The sequence below is a fragment of the Microtus pennsylvanicus genome, chromosome 12 (assembly GCF_037038515.1).
Source record: "Microtus pennsylvanicus isolate mMicPen1 chromosome 12, mMicPen1.hap1, whole genome shotgun sequence".
Classification (NCBI taxonomy): domain Eukaryota; kingdom Metazoa; phylum Chordata; class Mammalia; order Rodentia; family Cricetidae; genus Microtus; species Microtus pennsylvanicus.
In genome coordinates this window covers 66,854,003-66,872,214 of record NC_134590.1, presented here as the reverse complement: position 1 = coordinate 66,872,214, position 18,212 = coordinate 66,854,003, and the positions used below count along the sequence as shown (strand labels likewise).

At 43.5% G+C, this 18,212-nt stretch overlaps 1 protein-coding gene across 2 annotated transcripts; it reads left to right on the top strand.

Annotated features, from left to right (window-relative positions):
- Positions 1–5,103: 5,103 nt before the first annotated feature.
- On the top strand, positions 5,104–18,196 carry Ccdc117 (coiled-coil domain containing 117). Of its 2 annotated transcripts, none has more exons than XM_075944217.1 (5): positions 5,104–5,427; positions 5,844–5,894; positions 11,933–12,148; positions 12,530–12,667; positions 15,499–18,196. In XM_075944217.1, the coding sequence occupies exons 1-5, from the start codon at positions 5,246–5,248 to the stop codon at positions 15,734–15,736; spliced, it is 825 nt and encodes a 274-aa protein (XP_075800332.1). In that variant the 5' UTR covers positions 5,104–5,245; the 3' UTR covers positions 15,737–18,196. The 2 variants fall into 2 exon arrangements, with proteins under 2 accessions (XP_075800332.1, XP_075800331.1); XM_075944216.1 differs by having other exon boundaries at positions 5,841–5,894.
- Positions 18,197–18,212: the final 16 nt, after the last annotated feature.

Sequence of the window (18,212 nt, the reverse complement as noted above, 5' to 3'; positions counted from 1 at the left end):
CAGTTTAAATAGACTGGGGAAGTGGTCAAGGTTTTGGCGGGCTGCCTGGCACCTCCTCAGGAGAGGGGCCAAGGTTTGGCGGGCACAGGGACAGGGCCTCCAAAGATGGAGGCCAGAGACCGGGACTTACACCGTTCTCACCTGTAGTGTGATTTCTAATTGTCTAGATGTCTCCAGGTTTAGTTTCCATTTCCTATAAACCTTTTGTCAGCTCCATTCATCTCAATTCATTCCTAGCTATCAGGACAAACATGTTTCAACTCAGTGTGACAACCACAAAGTTGCAGGAAGATGACCACATAGTACCCTGTTCTAGAATTTCTGTTTGACACATAGAATCTCTCTATGCCCAGTGTGACCACCTAATAGTCTTAAGTAATTAAGATGAAGAATGTGTTCTTTGGATGAGTTCAGCACTGGTGCACCTGAAGCACAAAGACTTTGAGAGATGTTACACTCTTACACCTTCATCTCCCCTGAGATAAAACATAGGCCTCGGAGACACAGAGGGCACACACATTTGTGCACAAAACATCTACATTTAAACACATATATATACATGTACATCTCTGTACTTATGTACACATAGACTCACAAATTGGTACATTTAAATGAATATACCTATGCATTGGACACAGAATATACACAAGCCTACAGATACATTCACGGACATATACACACAGAAAGATGTGGACATATAAACATTGTACATAGACACACATTTTCAAATGAATGCACGCATATGTACATATAAGCATGCAAGGGCGCATAAACAGACAAGAACATATGTGTGCAAACACAGGTATAAATATACACATATGAAACAAGTGAATATGTAAGTATAAGCACATATGTGTACACACACATCAATATGTATACATATATCAATACATAGAGACAAAGGCACACATGTGCCTGCACATACATCTGTGTTTGGGCACACATATATACATATGCATATGCAAACATATGCATATGTGTTGTGGAATAACCTTTTTATACACTGTGAAAATTTGTCTTCACCAAGACAGCTTCTTATTGGTTTAATAAAAAGCTAAACAGTCATTAGCAAGACAGGAGGTATAGGCAGGACAGCCAGACACTGGAAGAAGAGAGGCAGAGTCGCCAGGAGATGCAGAGGGAGCAAAACATGCTGGAAGACAGCCACCATGACCAGAAGCACCAGATCATGAAAGAGTGGAAAGAAGTGGTCCAAATCCCTGGAAGATCTCTGCCTATTCCTTAATATTAAGGGCTTAATATTTCTCTTTTATTAGTTAGGCCATCTCTCCATCATCCCTAGCCTCTATCTAAATCCTTCAGTCTCTCTGTGTGATAGCTAATCTTAGGTTTTAGGTTTAAATTACTGTGTTTAAGAGACCTATAAAACAAAAATGCCTCCAACCTATAAGCCCCACTTGCCTAAGACAAACAACTTCCCAGAATGCTGGGGGCTCCCACCCCCTTCCTGCTGTTTGCTGTTTGCCTCACTCTAAAATTCTCTAAAATGGATCGTCTTTCCTGTCCTTTCGCTCTACCCATGTAGTGCTTTAGTCCTTTTGTTTTGGTTTTCTCTCACAGCATCTGCTAATCTGGACCAGCTCTGTGTTTCCCCGGCTTCTACCGCCTATCTACACCAGGGTTTTTGTTTTTTTTTTTGGTTTTTCGAGACAGGGTTTCTCTACGGCTTTGGAGCCTGTCCTGGAACTAGCTCTGTAGACCAGGCTGGTCTCGAACTCACAGAGATCCGCCTGCCTCTGCCTCCCGAGTGCTGGGATTAAAGGCGTGCACCACCAACGCCCGGCTACACCAGGGTTTTTAAGTTGGTCAGCTGAGACAGGTTTCTAAAAGTGTTTTGTCTGTCTGTTTGAATAATGTGGCCACAGTATGTCTGTGTAAATATGTGAGTATGTTTTCATATTATCCTCAATTTATGTTTCTGTGTGCATGTGTGCTTGTTTTAAAATCAGTAAAATTTATAACTCCAGGCTAAAACAGCTCTGGAAAAATACAAAATATGTGGGTAATCTTCATTTTGACCTCTCTGCCATCTTGTGCTAGTATTCTTTGACTTACGTTTACTAGCATTGGTAAACTGTAACTTATTGGATTTAGTTTATATGCCCAGTTTAAAATAACAGGTAATAAATAACCCAATTCTCAAGTGCCTTTACAGATCTGAGAGTATGGCATTTAACAAAAGAGCTTCTAACTCAGAGACATGCCAGCTTCCGCAGCACCCTATAGCTCCTCTGTAGTAGTAGGAGCAGCGGGGCTGCGTCCCCGGCACCCAGCCACCCACATGGCTAGCTTTAGCTTATGTCCCGAAATAATTACACCGAAACTGTATTCTTTTAAATACTGCTTGGCCCATTTCTATCTAGCCTCTTCTAGGCTAGCTCTCGCACCTGGAGTAGCCCATTTCTAATAATCTGCTGTAGCCCACGAGCTGGCTTACCAGGAATGATCTTAACCTGCATCTGCCTGGAGTGGGAAAATCATGGCGACCCTCTGACTCAGCTTCTTTCTCCCAGCCTTCCGTTCTGTTTACTCCACCCACCTAAGGGTGGGCCTATCAAATGGGCCTAGCAGTTTCTTTATTGCTTAACCAATGAAATCAACAGATTGATATATGACACTCCCACATCACTCCTCCAAGGAGATGCATGGTTACAGAAGACCTTCTGCCTCCAGGCTTGCCTTTGGGTTTGGCAAAGCCACCCACACAGCAAAAAGCAGCCTTCCACCTCTTCAGCTTCCTGGATGCTACCCAGGGAATCAATGTTCTCATCCCACCGAGACAGGTAGACTAAATCCCCCACCACCACCACCCCCACCCCGCCACCACAGGAAAATTTTTGGGCCTTTTGTACTCAGCAGCTAACGGCAAACACTGCTTCTAAGACTGGTGTTCTCCAAGGACTGGGAAGAGATTTGGGGTTGCCTGCGTAGCCAAAAAAGCTGTCTCATTTTTGCTCATTCATCCCTCCCAGATCTGTCTAATGGCATTTGATGACTTAGGTACTGGTAGCTCATTACTTTATTGGTTAAGTTTCCTGCTAGAATACAGACAGATGTGCCTCTTTCACAGGCTTCATAATCCAGGACTAACAGGTTTCTGGTGTATCTTAAAAATCCAGAGTTTCCAATTCCCTATAATTGTCTTCTAAAATGTTTATACCTTTTAACCTAAAGCAATAGTCTTTTGCTATGACAGCAAGATGTAAATCTGTTCCAGTTGTCTTACAGATACCTACAGGTTCTGGGGAAAAGTTCTGCTGCATTATCAAAAGAAAATCTGGTCTGGTAAAGGCTAACAGTCTCCAGAGAGTGTTTTAACCACTCTCATTTTCAAACATGTTTTACAAGTCACTCCTTCTGTCTGGGCCAAGACCAACTTACAAAGTGCTCCCCAGACAATGCCAAACACCTGCACCAGCTCCTGGGACTTCACTGTTGGTACCACTCTCCTGGATCAAGGACACCTACCAACTAAAATCTGGTTGTATCTGATACACCTGAGCCTCACCTGTACAACCAGGACACTTCTCTGTTCCATTCTTTCTGGTAATGACTTCCCATGGCTAGCCCTATTCATATTCATATTCAATATTTTTTCTCCTAGCCTCCTGTCTTCTCATCTCCCTCAAAAAGCAGCTGCCTGGCCGGGTGGTGGTGGTGGCACACGCCTTTAATCCCAGCACTCGAGAGGCAGAGGCAGGAGGATCTCTGTGAGTTCGAGGCCAGCCTGGTCTACAAGAGCTAGTTCCAGGACAGGAACCAAAAGCCACGGAGAAACCCTGTCTCGAAAAATTAAAAAAAAAAAAAGCAGCTGCCTGAGGATTCCAGGATGACAGTAAACTGAATGCTGCTCCAGCCACTCCTCATGCTAAGCAGGAGCCCACCGACTCCCAGCTCCCCATCCCACGTTGCCCCATGCCCGCAGGAAGTAACCAGACTTGAGCCAACGCCCCTATATCCAAGAACTCTGGGATGTTTGGTCAAAAGTGAGACCCCAGACCCTAGCATTTGTCCTTTGAGTATCAATGGAGCAGGAAGCGTCATTTCAAGCCCCCTCCCCTGGGAGTCTCCTTGGCCTGGACTCCTCTTCTGGGAAAGCCGGCCAAACAGTGACCCCTCCCCAGGGAGGGTCAGGACCACTGTTTAGGCTGCTGCCCAGAAATGGAACAGGTGGTCTCCAGGTTTCGCCTGGCCTTCCCTGCTCTCTTCCCCTCGTCTTCCCCTCGCCACGCTTTCCCGGTGCCACCCAGGAGCACTGCATTAAAAATGGGCATCTTTTATTTTATCTAATTTGGTCTGATTGGAATTATTTGCGTTGGTGGAGAGGCTCGTTTTAAGAATATTCCTAACACACATGAGAGCAAATGTATGTACCTGAGCGTGGGGTGCACACCAAGACCCACGGGTAGAAGAACAACTTTTTGGAGTTGGTTTCCAGCCACCATAGGTTCTAGAATAATACTCCGGTGGTCAGATCTCACCATTAGACATTTTGTTTTGTTTTGCTTTGATACAGGGTCTCTCTAGGTAACCGAGGCTGACCTGAAACTCGCTATGTAGACCAAAATGACCTCGAACTCACAGAGATCCTCCTGCCTCTGCCCTGGAACTGCTGGGATTAAATTGTGTGTGCCACTATGCCCTGCTGCACCTTTAGATTTTTTAAAACGTATTTACTCCTCACCTCAACTCTGAAGACACTTTTATTATCCTGCTTTACTACAGAGGAAGTAGAGGCATATATAACTCCCCCCCCCCCTTTTTGGGGAGGCTGGGTCTCAAAAAAACCAGGCTAGCCTAGACCATGCTACATAGTCAAAGTTGGCCTCAAATGTTAGATCATCCTGTCTCCACCACGTAAGAGCTGGGAGGATAGTGCTGAAACACTACGCCTAGCTCAAAGCTCGGGATTAGGACTCTGTCACCCTGAGCGCCTGCGGGGCGACCTGACCTCCAGCGAGTCGCCAAGTACATCGCCAGCCATCTTACTTGTAGTCCTCAAGAACCACAACTCCCGGCATGCCTCACGACAGCGGCCCACTAAACATAACAAATCCCGACGTGTCTCTGGGCGGTCCGGAGTGGAGGGTTCTAGAAGGCGTGACGTGGGGGGTCGAAGCGGGTTCGGAGGCGGGTTCTTGTGGGCAGCGGCGGTGGCCGCCACTGCGGGACCTGAGGATACGCTAGTGACTGGGGTGGCGTACGCAGCCTCGTCTTGGAAGCCATGGCGGCGCTCGGCCGGCCCTTCAGGAGCCTCCGTCTGAGTGGCAGCGCGGACTTCCTGCAGCCGTCGCCGGCCTTCGCGGGCCGGGCCTTCCCGCCAGGAGCCACCGGCCCCGACCTGGCCCCGCGGCCGGGCGCCCGCGTTGCGCCTAGCGGCCCGGGCGGGAGAGCAGCGCGCGGACGGTGAGGAGCAGGTGGGGCGGGCCCGTTACCCCGCGGGACGTTAACCGTGAGTCCCGGGTCGCCGGCTTGGCGACCCACCGAGGGTCCTCGGGCCTGGCCGCTCCCTCTACACGCGCGGCCGCTGGCTGGGACAACTTTGAGAGTCTCTGGGACACCGCGATTCCTCATCGGCCCAGAAATGGGACCTGGAGCGAGTGCAGAGCTGTCACTACCCCGACAGAAGTGACAACTTCAGATTTCCTAGTCTGGTTATTTAGAGTCCTCCGCAAGACATGACTGATCTTGGGCACAGAGAAGGGATATGCAGTTTGTGGCGGGAGATCCCAATAAGTAGAGCGAGAACGACGGGATGCAGAAATCTTATATATTTAAGTTACTGTCTTGGTTGACTGATTTGTTTTTGTTTGTTCCAGCAGTGTTTCCATTCACTGTAGAAAGAAACACAAGCGATTGGCGGAGGATGAAGAGTAAGTTTCGGGACCATTTGTCCTCTTTGTGATCGCTGTTAGCTTAACACACGTATCCTAATTTAAGTGGAAAAGGTGAAGCATGTGTGTCTCTTCTAAACTACTGACACTGTGTGCCTTTTAGGGCAGGAACTGGTTAGCAGTCAGGTAGAGAAAAACTCACTTTGTAACCAATGTAATGTTTGAATTTTAAACTGTGTCATTATAGACACAGAATTTGGGGTGGGGGAACATCAAAAGATATAAATTGGAAAGAGTTTGTGTTCTTGACAAGAGGTAACCTTGTAACCTGTTTCTTCTGAGGAAAATAGAAGTCCAGAAACTTTATGGCCATGTGTGTTTCAGTTGTTAGCTTTTGTAGCTAGCTACCCTTTCACACTGCAATGCCTGGGGGGCTGGGCTTCCTTTTTCTCTGCTATCTTGCAGCTTATTCCAAATGAGTGTATACAAGGTCTACCTGTTGGGTTTTGCTTTTAGAGACAGCCTCGCTATGTAATCCACCTAGTGAGAAACTCACTTTGTAGAGCAGGCTAACCTCAGACTTAGAGATCTGCTTGCCTCTGCCTGTTGAGATTAAATGTCACCACACCTCAAGACCTGCTTGCTTGCTTGGTTTTGTTTGTTTGTTTGGTTTGGTTTTTTTGCCCCCCCCCCCACCGGATTTCTCTGTAGCTTTGAAGCCTGTCCTAGAACTAGCTCTTGTGGACCAGGCTGGCCTTGAACTCATAGAGATCCACCTGCCTCTGCCTCCCGGGTGCTGCTGGGATTAAAGGCATGTGCCACCACCACCCGGCTCTTTTCTTATTTTTTATTATTGCATATGTATACAAATGCCATGGTGGGTATGTTAGAGAACAACATTTGGAAGTTGATTCTCTCCCACCATGTGGGTTCTAGGATCAAATTCAAGTTGTCAGTTTGAGGGCAAGCATCTTTACTTACTTTGTTTTTCTTTAAGCTCTCCCCCATTGAGCTTCATTTATCCCAAGCCCTGTCCTGGAGAGTTTACCTGCCTGTATGGTTCTACCCCCATCCCTTGTAAAAACCGAATTCTTTTCTGAGATTGATGGCTCACTCCAGTAATTCCAACATTCTGAGGGTGAAATCACGGAGTGTGAGGCCAGCCCTGTACTATATAACACAAACAAAAGCCAGTAATCTCAGCTCTTTGAGGAAGATGGAGGCAGGAGGATTAGACATTCAAGACCATTGTCAGTAACAGATTGACTTGCTGCCTGCTTAGACTCTGGCTTAAAAAGAATTTTAAAAAAACTTTGAATTGGCCAGATTTGTTGATGCTTAGACTCATAATTAAAAAAAAAAACAATGCTTGAAGGTTGTTTATTTTTATGAATAGTGAGTAAAGGTAGACTTGGGGTACAGGAAGCAGAAGTAGATCTTGGATGTTGTTTCTTAAGTATCATTCACCTTTTGTTTGTTTTGAGGCAAGGTCTCATTCTGCCCTCGAGTATGTGGAGGCCAAAGGTTGACATCAGGGGTCTTCCTCAGTTGCGCTTCATGTTATATTTTGAGACAGGATATCTCACTTGAGCCCAGAACTTGCATTTTGCTTACTCTGTGAATCCCATCTCTTCTGTGCCCTAAATTACAGTGGGCTACCATACCTACCTGTCATCAAGTATATTCTCTTTTTCATTCTGGCCGGCATGTGTTTTATCCACAGAGCTGTCTCCCTAGCTGCCCATCTAGTTTTTGAAGCAGGGTTTCTCACTGGTTTGGAGCTCACCATTAAGCTGAGGTGAGGGGGTCAGGCAGATCCCAGGGGATTGTTCTTGCTGCCCCTCTGGTGCTACTATTACGAGTCACCATGCTTGACATTTTTTATGTTGGTTCTGGGGATTGAACTCAGGTCCTCATACTTTCATGACACTCTTCCCTCCGAACTGTTTACCCCAGTCCAAAACATTGCCTTAAATCAATTCCTAGATTGGGGGGGGATGTTTGTTCCCTTAGGGTTGCTTTAGAAAACACAAGAACCTTTTTTTTGTTTGTTTTTTCGTAGTGCTCTAGATTGTTGAATTATTGATTCTAGTGTTTGCTTAAAGTGTACAAACTAACACACCTTTAATCCCAGTGCCTGGGAGGCAGAGGCAGGCAGATCTCTCTGTGTTTAAAGCTAGTCTGGTCTGCAGAATGAGTTCCAAGATAGCCAGAGACACAGAGAAACCCTGGGGGATAGGGAGGGGGTAGAAACTATCAGTTTAAAAAGTTAACTACCTTTGATTTGTGAATGGAGAGATTGAGGCCTTGAGGGAGATGGCTTAGACATTTGGGTGTGTGCCCAGATATGTACTGCTGAGTTTGCCACCTTTATTCTTCTTCTCAGTACCTAGAAGCCTTTCAGTTGTGTTTCAGTTTTATTTGTGTGTGAGTGTGCATTCACGCATGTATGCTGATGGTTGGAGCCTGGAAAGTGGTAGAGTCCCTGGAGCTGAAGTTGTGGGTGGTTGTGAGCCACCTGATGTGGGTGCTGGGAACTGAACTTGGGTCTTGCAGTTGCAGTGCATACTCTTAAGCCAGCTCCTAGATGCCTTTTAGTTCATGTTTTCTTTAGAGCTTAACCACTATTGATCTTCAGTTATTAGCAGAGCAAGCCTACAATCATGAAATACCTAAAAATCAAAGAACTATTTCGTAGATGAATTGTTACTCTGGGAAATTGCCTTTTCTGTCTCAATTTGTGCTTTTTCTCAGCTGGTGTTTCACAGGCATGCATTACCACAGCCAGCCTAAAGCTTCTTCTTCTTCTTTTTTTTTTTTCTTGACAGAATTTCATGTAATTCTGGCTGTCCTAGACATTAGTCAGGGACAGACAGCCAAAGGCAAGATATTTGTGCTAATGGTCTATTCTTATGGTACTTGAAGCATACTTTAGTAGATGCATGTGTTTACTCTAAGGAAATATAGGGTGACAGCCAGATACTTTCTTATGTGGGTCAGGGAATATGATGCAGCAATGTTAAAATGTAGCTGGGGCAGAATTGCTTTGTCTTTTCAATATGTGTGAGTGTTCTGCCTGTGTTTATGTCTGTGCACCAACCAGGTATGTGCCTGGTGCTTTTAGAGGCCAGGACAGAGTGTAGAATTCCCTGGAACTGGAATTACGGATATTTGTGGGTACTGGAAATTGAACCTGTGTCCACTGGATAATGTTCTTGACTGCTGAGCCACCTCTCCAGCCCTACTTTGTCTTTTTTGTTGCTTTGCTTCCCACTTGATCTTTCCTACAGATTTTTTTCCTTTAAAAGGTTAAAGTCTTGCAGGTGTTGCATAAATTAGTGAAAAAGAAAAAGAAAATTTCTCAGAGAAGCTGTAAAGGGAAAAAAGACATGATATTCTAGCTATAGAAAAAAAACTAAAGATTTTTAGATGTAAATGGAGACTGCACTTTTATTTCCCAGCTGCCCAGACCTAAATAGTCACACAGAAAAATATATTAATTACAACACTGGCCAATGGCTCAGGCATATTTCTAGCTAGCTCTTATATCTTAACTCATTTGTGTTATTTTATATTTTACCGTGAGGCTCCTGGTTTGTTACCTCACATTGATTTCTGGGAGGCAACATGGTGCCTGCCTGACTCCACCTTCATTCTCTCTGCATTCAGTTTTGTTCCACCCCCCCCCCCAGCTATATTCTGCACTGCCATAGGCCAAAGCAGCTTCTTTATTAACCAATGGTAATAAAACATATTTATAGCATACAGAGGGGAATCCTTCATCATCTCCCCTTTTCTGTGTAAATAAAAGGAAGATTTTAACTTTAACATAGTAAAATTATATATGACAAAACAGGTATCAAGCAAGAATTACAGTTAAAATATTTAGTCTATTTGTAGAAAATTTTCTGTCATCTATTTTATCTTTGTGAATCTAAAGTTTCATATCTAATTTATCTTTTATCATAACTAAGGAATGCCGGCCAGTGGTGGCACACACCTTTAATCCCAGCATGTGGGAGGCAGACACAGGTGGATCTCTGTGAGTTCGAGGCCAGCCTAGTCTACGAGAGTTAGTTGCAGGACAGGTTCCAAAGCTACAGAGAAACCCTGGTCTCAAAAAAAAAAAAAAAAGCATAATTAACAAAAACTGTAACTCTCTTCAACTCCATCAAAGACCCCAGAAGGATATAATATTACCTAAATAAATAGGAAGTGCATTGTAAGCAACTTCCAAAACTCTAGAATTGACAGAGACATTTCACTGCCTGGACAGTCACTCAAAGTTCTTCTGTAACGTTGGGGCATCCATATTCAGCCTACAGGCCCATAGTATCTGGCAGGATTTTCCATGAAGCAGGACATTTGGAAGACTGCTTTGCCAGTATTGGCAGTTTGTCAGTCATTTTCTTCTGTACCCTGCAGAATGTCTAGCAGACTCTTTTTTTATGAAGCAGGAACCCTGAAAGACTGCACCGTCTTTTGGCAAGTTCAGCAGTCATTTTTCTGTGGATCCTATATGTCCAGTTCATATAGCATACTGTCAAAGCAGTCCAGGCAAGAGCAGTTTCTTGCCCAAATGACTAGACTGTCACATTGAAGGCAGATTCCATAATGAGTTTTTTCAATGCCATCGGTCTCTGTGAAGTAATTAGTGCTGCCAGAAGCAGACTCACAATCAGGAAAAGTCTTCAAGTTTTTAAAACCTTTTAAATGCCATATTCTTTTTTTTTGTTTGTTTTTGTTTTTCGAGACAGGGTTTCTCTGTGGTTTTGGAGCCTGTCCTGGAACTAGCACTTGTAGACCAGGCTGGTCTCGAACTCACAGAGATCCACCTGCCTTTGCCTCCTGAGTGCTGGGATTAAAGGCATGCGCCACCACCGCCTGGCCTAAATGCCATATTCTTTCTGTAGGTCTTTGAAGTATTTGAAGGTTACCTACCCATCTGAAATATATCTATATCTAATTAAACCTAACTAACTTGACTGTAAGTTTAACTGTTATAGACAACTGTTCATTTGTATTAACTATACATTACAGTTTTTATTTTTTTTTAAATATTTATTTATTATATTATGTGTATAGCATTCCTTCCACGTGTGCCTGCAAGCCAGAAGGGGGCGCCAGGTCTCATTATAGATGGCTGTAAGCCACCATGTGGTTGCTGGGAATTGAACTCAGGACCTCTGGAAGAGCAGTCAGTGCTCTTAACCTCTGAGCCATCTCTCCAGCCCGACATTACAGTTTTTAAATGAGCTGCATAAACATACCTTAAACAAGGTATTACTCGTTTCCTGGCCACCCAGGCCCAAATAATCACATGAAAACTATAATTACAACACTGACCAACAGCTCGGGTATTTCTAGCTAGCTAGCTCTTACATCTTACATTAACCCATTTCTATTTTATATTTTACCACGAGACTGGTGGTTTGTTACCTCACATCTTGCTTTTTGGAAGGCTACCTGACTCCACCATTTTTCTTCCTGCATTCAGTTTAGTTTACTGCCTAGTTACATTCTGCCCTCCATAGGCGAAAGAAGCTTCTTTATTAATCAATGGCAATAAAACATGTTCATAGCATACAAAGGGGAATCCCACATCATTTATATTTAAGAATTTGATTTAAAAAGATAATAATAATAAATTGGGAATACAGAGACAGCTCAGCACTTGTTCTTGCAGAAGACACTCAGGTTGAATTCCAAGCACCCACATAGTCACTCACAGAAGTCCATAATTCCAGTTCTGGGTATCTGAGACCTCTTCTGAACTCCACAGGCACACGTGGTACACATACATACAGTCAGAACACTCAAACATAATAAATAGATCTTTTTTAAAACTGAATAAATTGGAACTGGGCATGGTAGCATGTATCCTTAATCCCAGCCCTCCAGGCAAAGGCAGGCAGAGAACTCTGGATGAGGACAACCAAGGACACATAGTGAGAATTTATCTCAAGAAAAAAAGAATTATTTTTAATTGACTAGAAAAATGTCTTAATTTCATCTGTAATAGGGTTTTTAACTTTTTTCCCTTCTTTTTCTTCCTACTGCTATCACCTTCCTCCTAGGTGTCCATTAAGAAAGAAGCGATTGACTGAAGCTGAACTCTGTACAGTTGCTAATGAATGGGCTCTCGACACACACCAGGGTCATGGGGTAAACACGTGTCCTAGTGGCCTTTCCGTACCCAGCATGCTAGATGCTGTCTGTGAAGAAATGGATCAGACAACCACAGAAGCACAGTGTGAAGTTGCCCGCAGGAGGCTTCAAGAGATTGAGGACAGGTACTGACAGTGTGTGTTGCAAGGCTTGCTGCGGCTCCTGAGTCCCAGCCCTCTTAAGCAGTCAGGGGCATCATTTGATGATTCTAGAGATCAAGGCATGAGAAATACTTCAGGGTGGTAGAGCAAGCTCTTACAGCTCAACTCAGCAGTTCTCCAGGACACATTATTCAAACTTAACTTCATTCTAGAACTTTGTTACATGAATTACTAAACAACTCTTCCCACCGAGGTGGAAAAAGTAGCCTCATTTGGTCACTTAATCTCTTACTATAACACCTGTGATTTTACTCTTCGAATTTTAAATTTTGGTTATTTACTGCAAGAACATATAATACTTTGACTAATTTTTTTTCCTTTCTCTGTTTCTACTTCATTATTTAGGATAATTGACGAAGATGAAGAGGTTGAAAGTGACAGAAATGTTAGCCACCTCCCAAGTCTTGTCCTTTCAGACACCATGAAAACGGGTTTGAAGAGGGAATTTGATGAAGTCTTCACAAAAAAGATGATTGAGTCCATGTAAGTTCCGGTGCATATCATTTCCAATAACTGATCCAGTACCTGGGAAAGGGTCAGTATCAAAGCCCATCAGTTCTTACATGAAGACTAGGAACTACATTTTGAAACCTGGTTTATCTGGTTTTCTTAGTTACTCAGACACAGCACGGAGACCTAGGAAACAAAGTGATGTGTCAAATGAGTCCAACAATTAAAATTAGTTATCTCAAAGCCTACAAACCGTAGAATAGCCATTTGGGGCCATTTTAGAGTATTTAGCTCATTTTGTTTGGGGGAGTGGAAATGTTACTGTGTGGCCCAAGCTAGGTTCAAATTCGCAGCCTCCCTGCTACCACTTTTGCTTTTGATTTAAAGCATGGTTTGAGCTAGGCATGGTGGCTTACACAGGTAGCCCCAGCAGCATTAAAGAGGCAGAGATATTAGTTTCTGATCTACATAGTGAATTCCAGGCCAGCCAGGACTACGTAGTGAGATTTTGTCTCAATAAAAGGAGGGAAGAATGACAAAACATAGTTTTAGGATGAATGTGATAGTGCAAAGCCAGACTACGAGGTCTGTGTCTAAAAATAAATAAATAAATAAATGAATAAAATAGGGATTAGGGAAGTGGCTCTTGGTGGAGTACTTGCCATGCCCTAGGTTCCATCCTTAGTGCCACAAAAAAGAAAAACAGAAAATAAACCCATAGTTTAATGAGCTCAGTTAACTGGTTTGTCATGTTTTCAGAGTAGAAGCACAGAAGCAGCAGGCGAGAAAACAGGCTTAGGGTGGGGAGTAGTGACTAACAGGAGAGACTAAGGAAGGAAATGGTGGCAAACACAAGCCTGCCAAGCAAAGTGGCAGACTGGAGAGAGCTCGGCCTAGTGTGCAGGTCTCAGTCCTCATTGTCTGCTGTGCAGGGTAACAGGCAAGCTGAAAAGTACATGGAAGTACCACCTGGGAAGCCTGGACTTAGTACTCACTGAGTGTAAGTTAAGCTCTGAAAAGGGCTCTTGGGACCCAGACCCCAATAGTGCTGGGTATAGACGGAGTGGAAGCCGTTCAGCTGCTGCTTGGTGGGAGAGCCAGAAGGTTTGCAGTCAGGCCCTAGCTTCTAGCTTACGTTTATAATTAACTACTCGGGCCTGAGGGTGTGTAAATAGTGTAGCCAACATGTATGCAGGTCACATCGCCCTCCTGTTCAAAATAGTGTCTGCTGCTCATAGTAGTTTTCCAAAACTGGGCCTTTGAGAATAGTCTTCTTTGTCATTTCTTCTTCTTTAGTTCTGGTCCCCAGATGATTTTCCTAGAAAATCTACTTTGGAGATCAGATGGGTTCTTATGTAGCACAGACTAGCCTAGAACTTCTGGCCCTCCTGCCTGTACCTCTCTGAAGTGCTGGGATTACAGGCGCTGCTCGCAGCTGTGGCTAGGAGCAGTACACGTTTGTGCATATCTAGTATAATTGTTTTGGTTTAACTGCAAAACATTCCACTTCATAACAATATGAAACAAAAAGCCTCAGAAATTAATATGCTGGTCCAGGATTTCATTTTTATTTATAATTTAATATATGACAGTTACCCACAGGGCTAGGAAAGTAGTGTAGTACTAGAACAGTTGCTCACTTTACATGAGACTCAGTACCACAATTCAAAGCTTAAAAAACTGTAGTCATGCAGATCTGCTCATTAAAAAGTCTGTGTATCATGACTAGTGATGTAGCTCAGTGGTCCTTAGCATGTGAGGGGCCTTAGCTCCATCGCCAGCACCCCACTTCAAGTTACAGCATTAAATTAAATCTAAGGACCGGTTTTTCTTTCTTTTTTTTGTTGTTATTGAGACAGGGTCTCTCTATATAGTCCTGGATATCCTAGACATTGATATGTAGACCCAACTTGCCTTGAACTCAGAGGTCTGCTCCTGAGTGCTGGAACTAAAGGCTTGCACCATTACTCCCAGCTCAGGGGTCCTGGTTTTTGCCTGGATATTTTATATTACTGCTATTTATGGTTTAAAAATATAAGCATGGCTAGTGAGGTTGCTAAGAAGTGGAACTCTTACATGTGTGAGGTCCTGCCTTCAATCTCCGGCACATCAGAGAAAAAATTACATTTGGAATGGTGAATGTATTTGAGGACCTGGGAATAATGCTCACTTCTTAGGGGATGTACTGCTCTTGCAGAGGACTGGAGTTCAATAACTGACACCCACAGCACCCACATCAGCGGGCACCTACTACACACACATTCATGTTTCCATACAGACACAAACACACACACTTTTTTTTTTTTTTCGGTTTTTCAAGACAGGGTTTCTCTGTAGCTTTGGAGCCTGTCCTGGAACTAGCTCCTGTAGACCAAGCTGGCCTTGAACTCACAGAGATCCTTCTGCCCCTACTTCCCAAGTGCTGGGATTAAAGGTGTGTGCCACCACTGCCTAGCGCGCGCGCACACACACACACACACACACACATATTTAAGTCCAGTTTGAATTCTCCTAAATATCTCTAGCTCTCTTTTAAAGCTAAACAAAACAAAATGTAGATAGCTTCACATTTTGTGTATCCTTGTACAGTGGCTATGCTAACACCTGCCGTTCCAAGGTTAGTCTATCTGCTGCTGAAGTGAGCTCTTATTTTTAATTAAAAGATATAAATGTATATAATGAGAACTGATGAAAGACATCAGGATGAAGATAACAGTGAGACTGTGGCAGTAGTTACATGGATAGAGATACAAAAGAACAGCAGGCCAGCACTTTGAGGACCACTAGGTCTTAACTGGAGGGTGTGGAATAGTGAGATTTGCATGTCCTAAAGTTTTTATAGACGTCTGTATTTAACTTCCCAGGAGCCGTCCTTCTATGGAGCTTGTGCTCTGGAAACCTCTCCCTGAACTCCTTTCTGAGAAGCCAAAGCCATCTTCTAACCCTAAGAACTACGTGGGAGAGAGCCAGACGAAGTGTGCAGCTGCCAGCACTGCCTTTCCACAGAGAACTGAACTGCTGCTAGAACCTCGGCACACAGACACACCGCTTTACCACACTCTGGAGACAGCTGCTAGCACAGAAGAGGAGATGGAGCTCTAGAGACCAGTTTCTGCTCCAACTTGGCAAGTTCTAGAAGGCTCCTGTGTTGAGTAATGAGCCTGCCTGTATAGTATAGGGACCTGAAAGTTTTATGAAATGGGTGTAATATCTCCACCTGTGATTTGGGGTGGGACTGTCATTGTGGGTAGCCATTTATTGAATTCAACTTTTTGCCAAGGAAGCTTATCTCAAGGGAAATACAGTTTTCTAACAGGCTTATCCAAGAAATGTTACAGTCTCTTTAAAGACAACCATAGACGCTGAATGTGTTACAGTGACTTAAGTCATCTGTCACATTGTTGAAGCCATTCATTCTTAAGATGATTTTATACAGAGGAACGCTCTCAATTGCCACTCTACCCTGACAGCAGAATATTTAGCTTCTTGTAGTGGTAACTGTACGCTTGGGGAGCAGGAGGGGAAAAAGCAGTAGTTTGGGTCTCTTGCAAAGGACTTGAAGGCACAAGGAAACTTGTGTTGGAGGCAGGTCGGTATAGCTGTTATTACTCAAGCAGTAGCCCTTGGTCTCCTCTAATGGCTGATAAGCTCAGTTGCTCAGTAATGTTTACACCTCAGTTAACTTTAAGTCGTTGATTAAAAGAATGTGAGGTAACCCTTGTGTGACTCGCCGGTGAAAGAAAGGTCTTTTCATGAGGACGTGCAGTGACAGCTAAACCCAGCGTTGGTAACTTCTAGAGTTTAGAAAGGGAAGCTTACACTTGTATTAGCAAGTTGAGTTTTTTAAATGTTGGTTTTGAAACAGTGAATTGGCTGAGAATAAATGGGCAAGTGTCTTGGAGATTTAATAGCTCATTGTCCGGTGCTTAAGCTATTGTACAGTAAGCCTAAAAGTTAGTAGGAGATGGCTTCCTGCCAGCAGGAAATCTTTACCCTTTGAGTACCCGAACCAGGCTCAAGGTGTTCTTTGGGAATAACCAGGGTTAAAGTTTTTAATTTCTCAGGAAGAGCTCTTCAGCATGGCAGGACATGTAATGAAGGCTTGGCAGCTCCTTCTGCGCTGTAGAGCAGTCTGTGTAAGGTGGTGGCTCTTTTCCACAGCAGAGCACCTCAGTTTTCATTTTCTGGGGTTCTTCTCCCTTTGTAGGGGGAAGAAAAGAAAAAGATTTATGCAGAGTAGAGGTGAATTTTTAGAAACCAGCTTCCAGGCATTTTTGCAACCCATGCTAAAATCCCTCCTGTGGACGGCATAGAAGTCAAGTCTGTCCAGTGGACTGTTTCTTTTGCCTATTCTTGCTCCCTCTCTTTCTTTCTGGATGTCAGGAAAAGGTGTAATGTTTAATATTTAAACAAAAAAATATTTATGTCTACACAATAAAATTACTCCAGCTTCAAACCAGTATTGAAACCAGGTGGAAACCAGCTAATTGTTTCTTCCCCCTCAGACTCAGAGGTGAGCGAAACTGTCTTCTTCTGTTGAAATGTGCAAATGTTTGGCTCATGTCGTTTGAAAAACTCCTGACTTGTTTAATGGGACCAACATGTAAAGTTTTATAGCCTTAAAGAAATCTCTATGCTAAGACATCTTATCTTAGTACAACTTAGAAGCATGTAGGGACTGCCCAGAGTTTGGAGTTAGCCCGTGTAGAGTGGGAAGGAAGTGACAGCTTTCCAGAGGGCACAGACACCAGGGCCACCTCTCATCAAAGGCCTGAAGTGGCTTTGATGCATTTGGTAACCACTGAAGAGAAGAGGCGGCTTTTAACGAAGACACAAACAGAACTTTTCAGGAGTCCTTATCTGACATGACCTTATTTCTGCAGGAAAGTGATGTTTCATGCTCCTTTGTGGACTTTATCTTCTTGCACATGTTTGTACAAAAAGTCTTGTTCATCCTTGTGGTGCTGGCTCATCTGTTTCCACGGCCCCAATGCCTCTGCGTCCTGTTTTCTAGCATAAGGCTTTGGCTTTGCCTTAAGGTTTTCCTAGGGAATTAACAGGTCTTTTCATCTTGTATAGTTTTTGAAGCATGGATCAAACACTGCTCTGTATGCTAATGTGTGAAGGTCAGCAATTATCTAAAGCAGGTGAGCGTCAATGAACAAATGTGTGTTTCTCCCAGTTTGAGTCAGGTGTGTTGGGGTTTGTTTTGTTTCTTTTTGGATTCTTAGTTTGGGTTTTTGTTGTTCTTAATATGAAGAAATAATGAGAATCCAGTTCTCATAATTTAAATCATTCAAAAACTGCTCATTCTGAGATGATAAAATATAAAATTTAAAAACAAGTAGGACAGGAAGGACTTAGACTAAGTAACTGCAGGGGACGTTAACCAGCAGGTTCATTTGCTACTCTGGATCTGGACCCTAACTTTAATAGTGACAAGAATGGTACAATACTAAGAACATTCTGGAAGATGGTGTCAATTTTGCTTTAAAAATGAGACTCTGGTTTTTCTGTATGTTATTGTTTTCAATAAAACTCAAGTGTTTTGAACTTTTTAAAGTATCTTTAATCTTGT

Excerpts from the sequence above, each read along its gene's own strand:
- Ccdc117 (XM_075944216.1), top strand. The coding sequence starts at position 5,246 with ATGGCGGCGCTCGGCCGGCCCTTCAGGAGCCTCCGTCTGAGTGGCAGC. Across the intron at positions 5,428-5,840 it reads GGGAGAGCAGCGCGCGGACG|CAGTGTTTCCATTCACTGTA; the intron begins GTGAGGAGCAGG and ends TGTTTGTTCCAG. Across the intron at positions 12,149-12,529 it reads CTTCAAGAGATTGAGGACAG|GATAATTGACGAAGATGAAG; the intron begins GTACTGACAGTG and ends TTCATTATTTAG.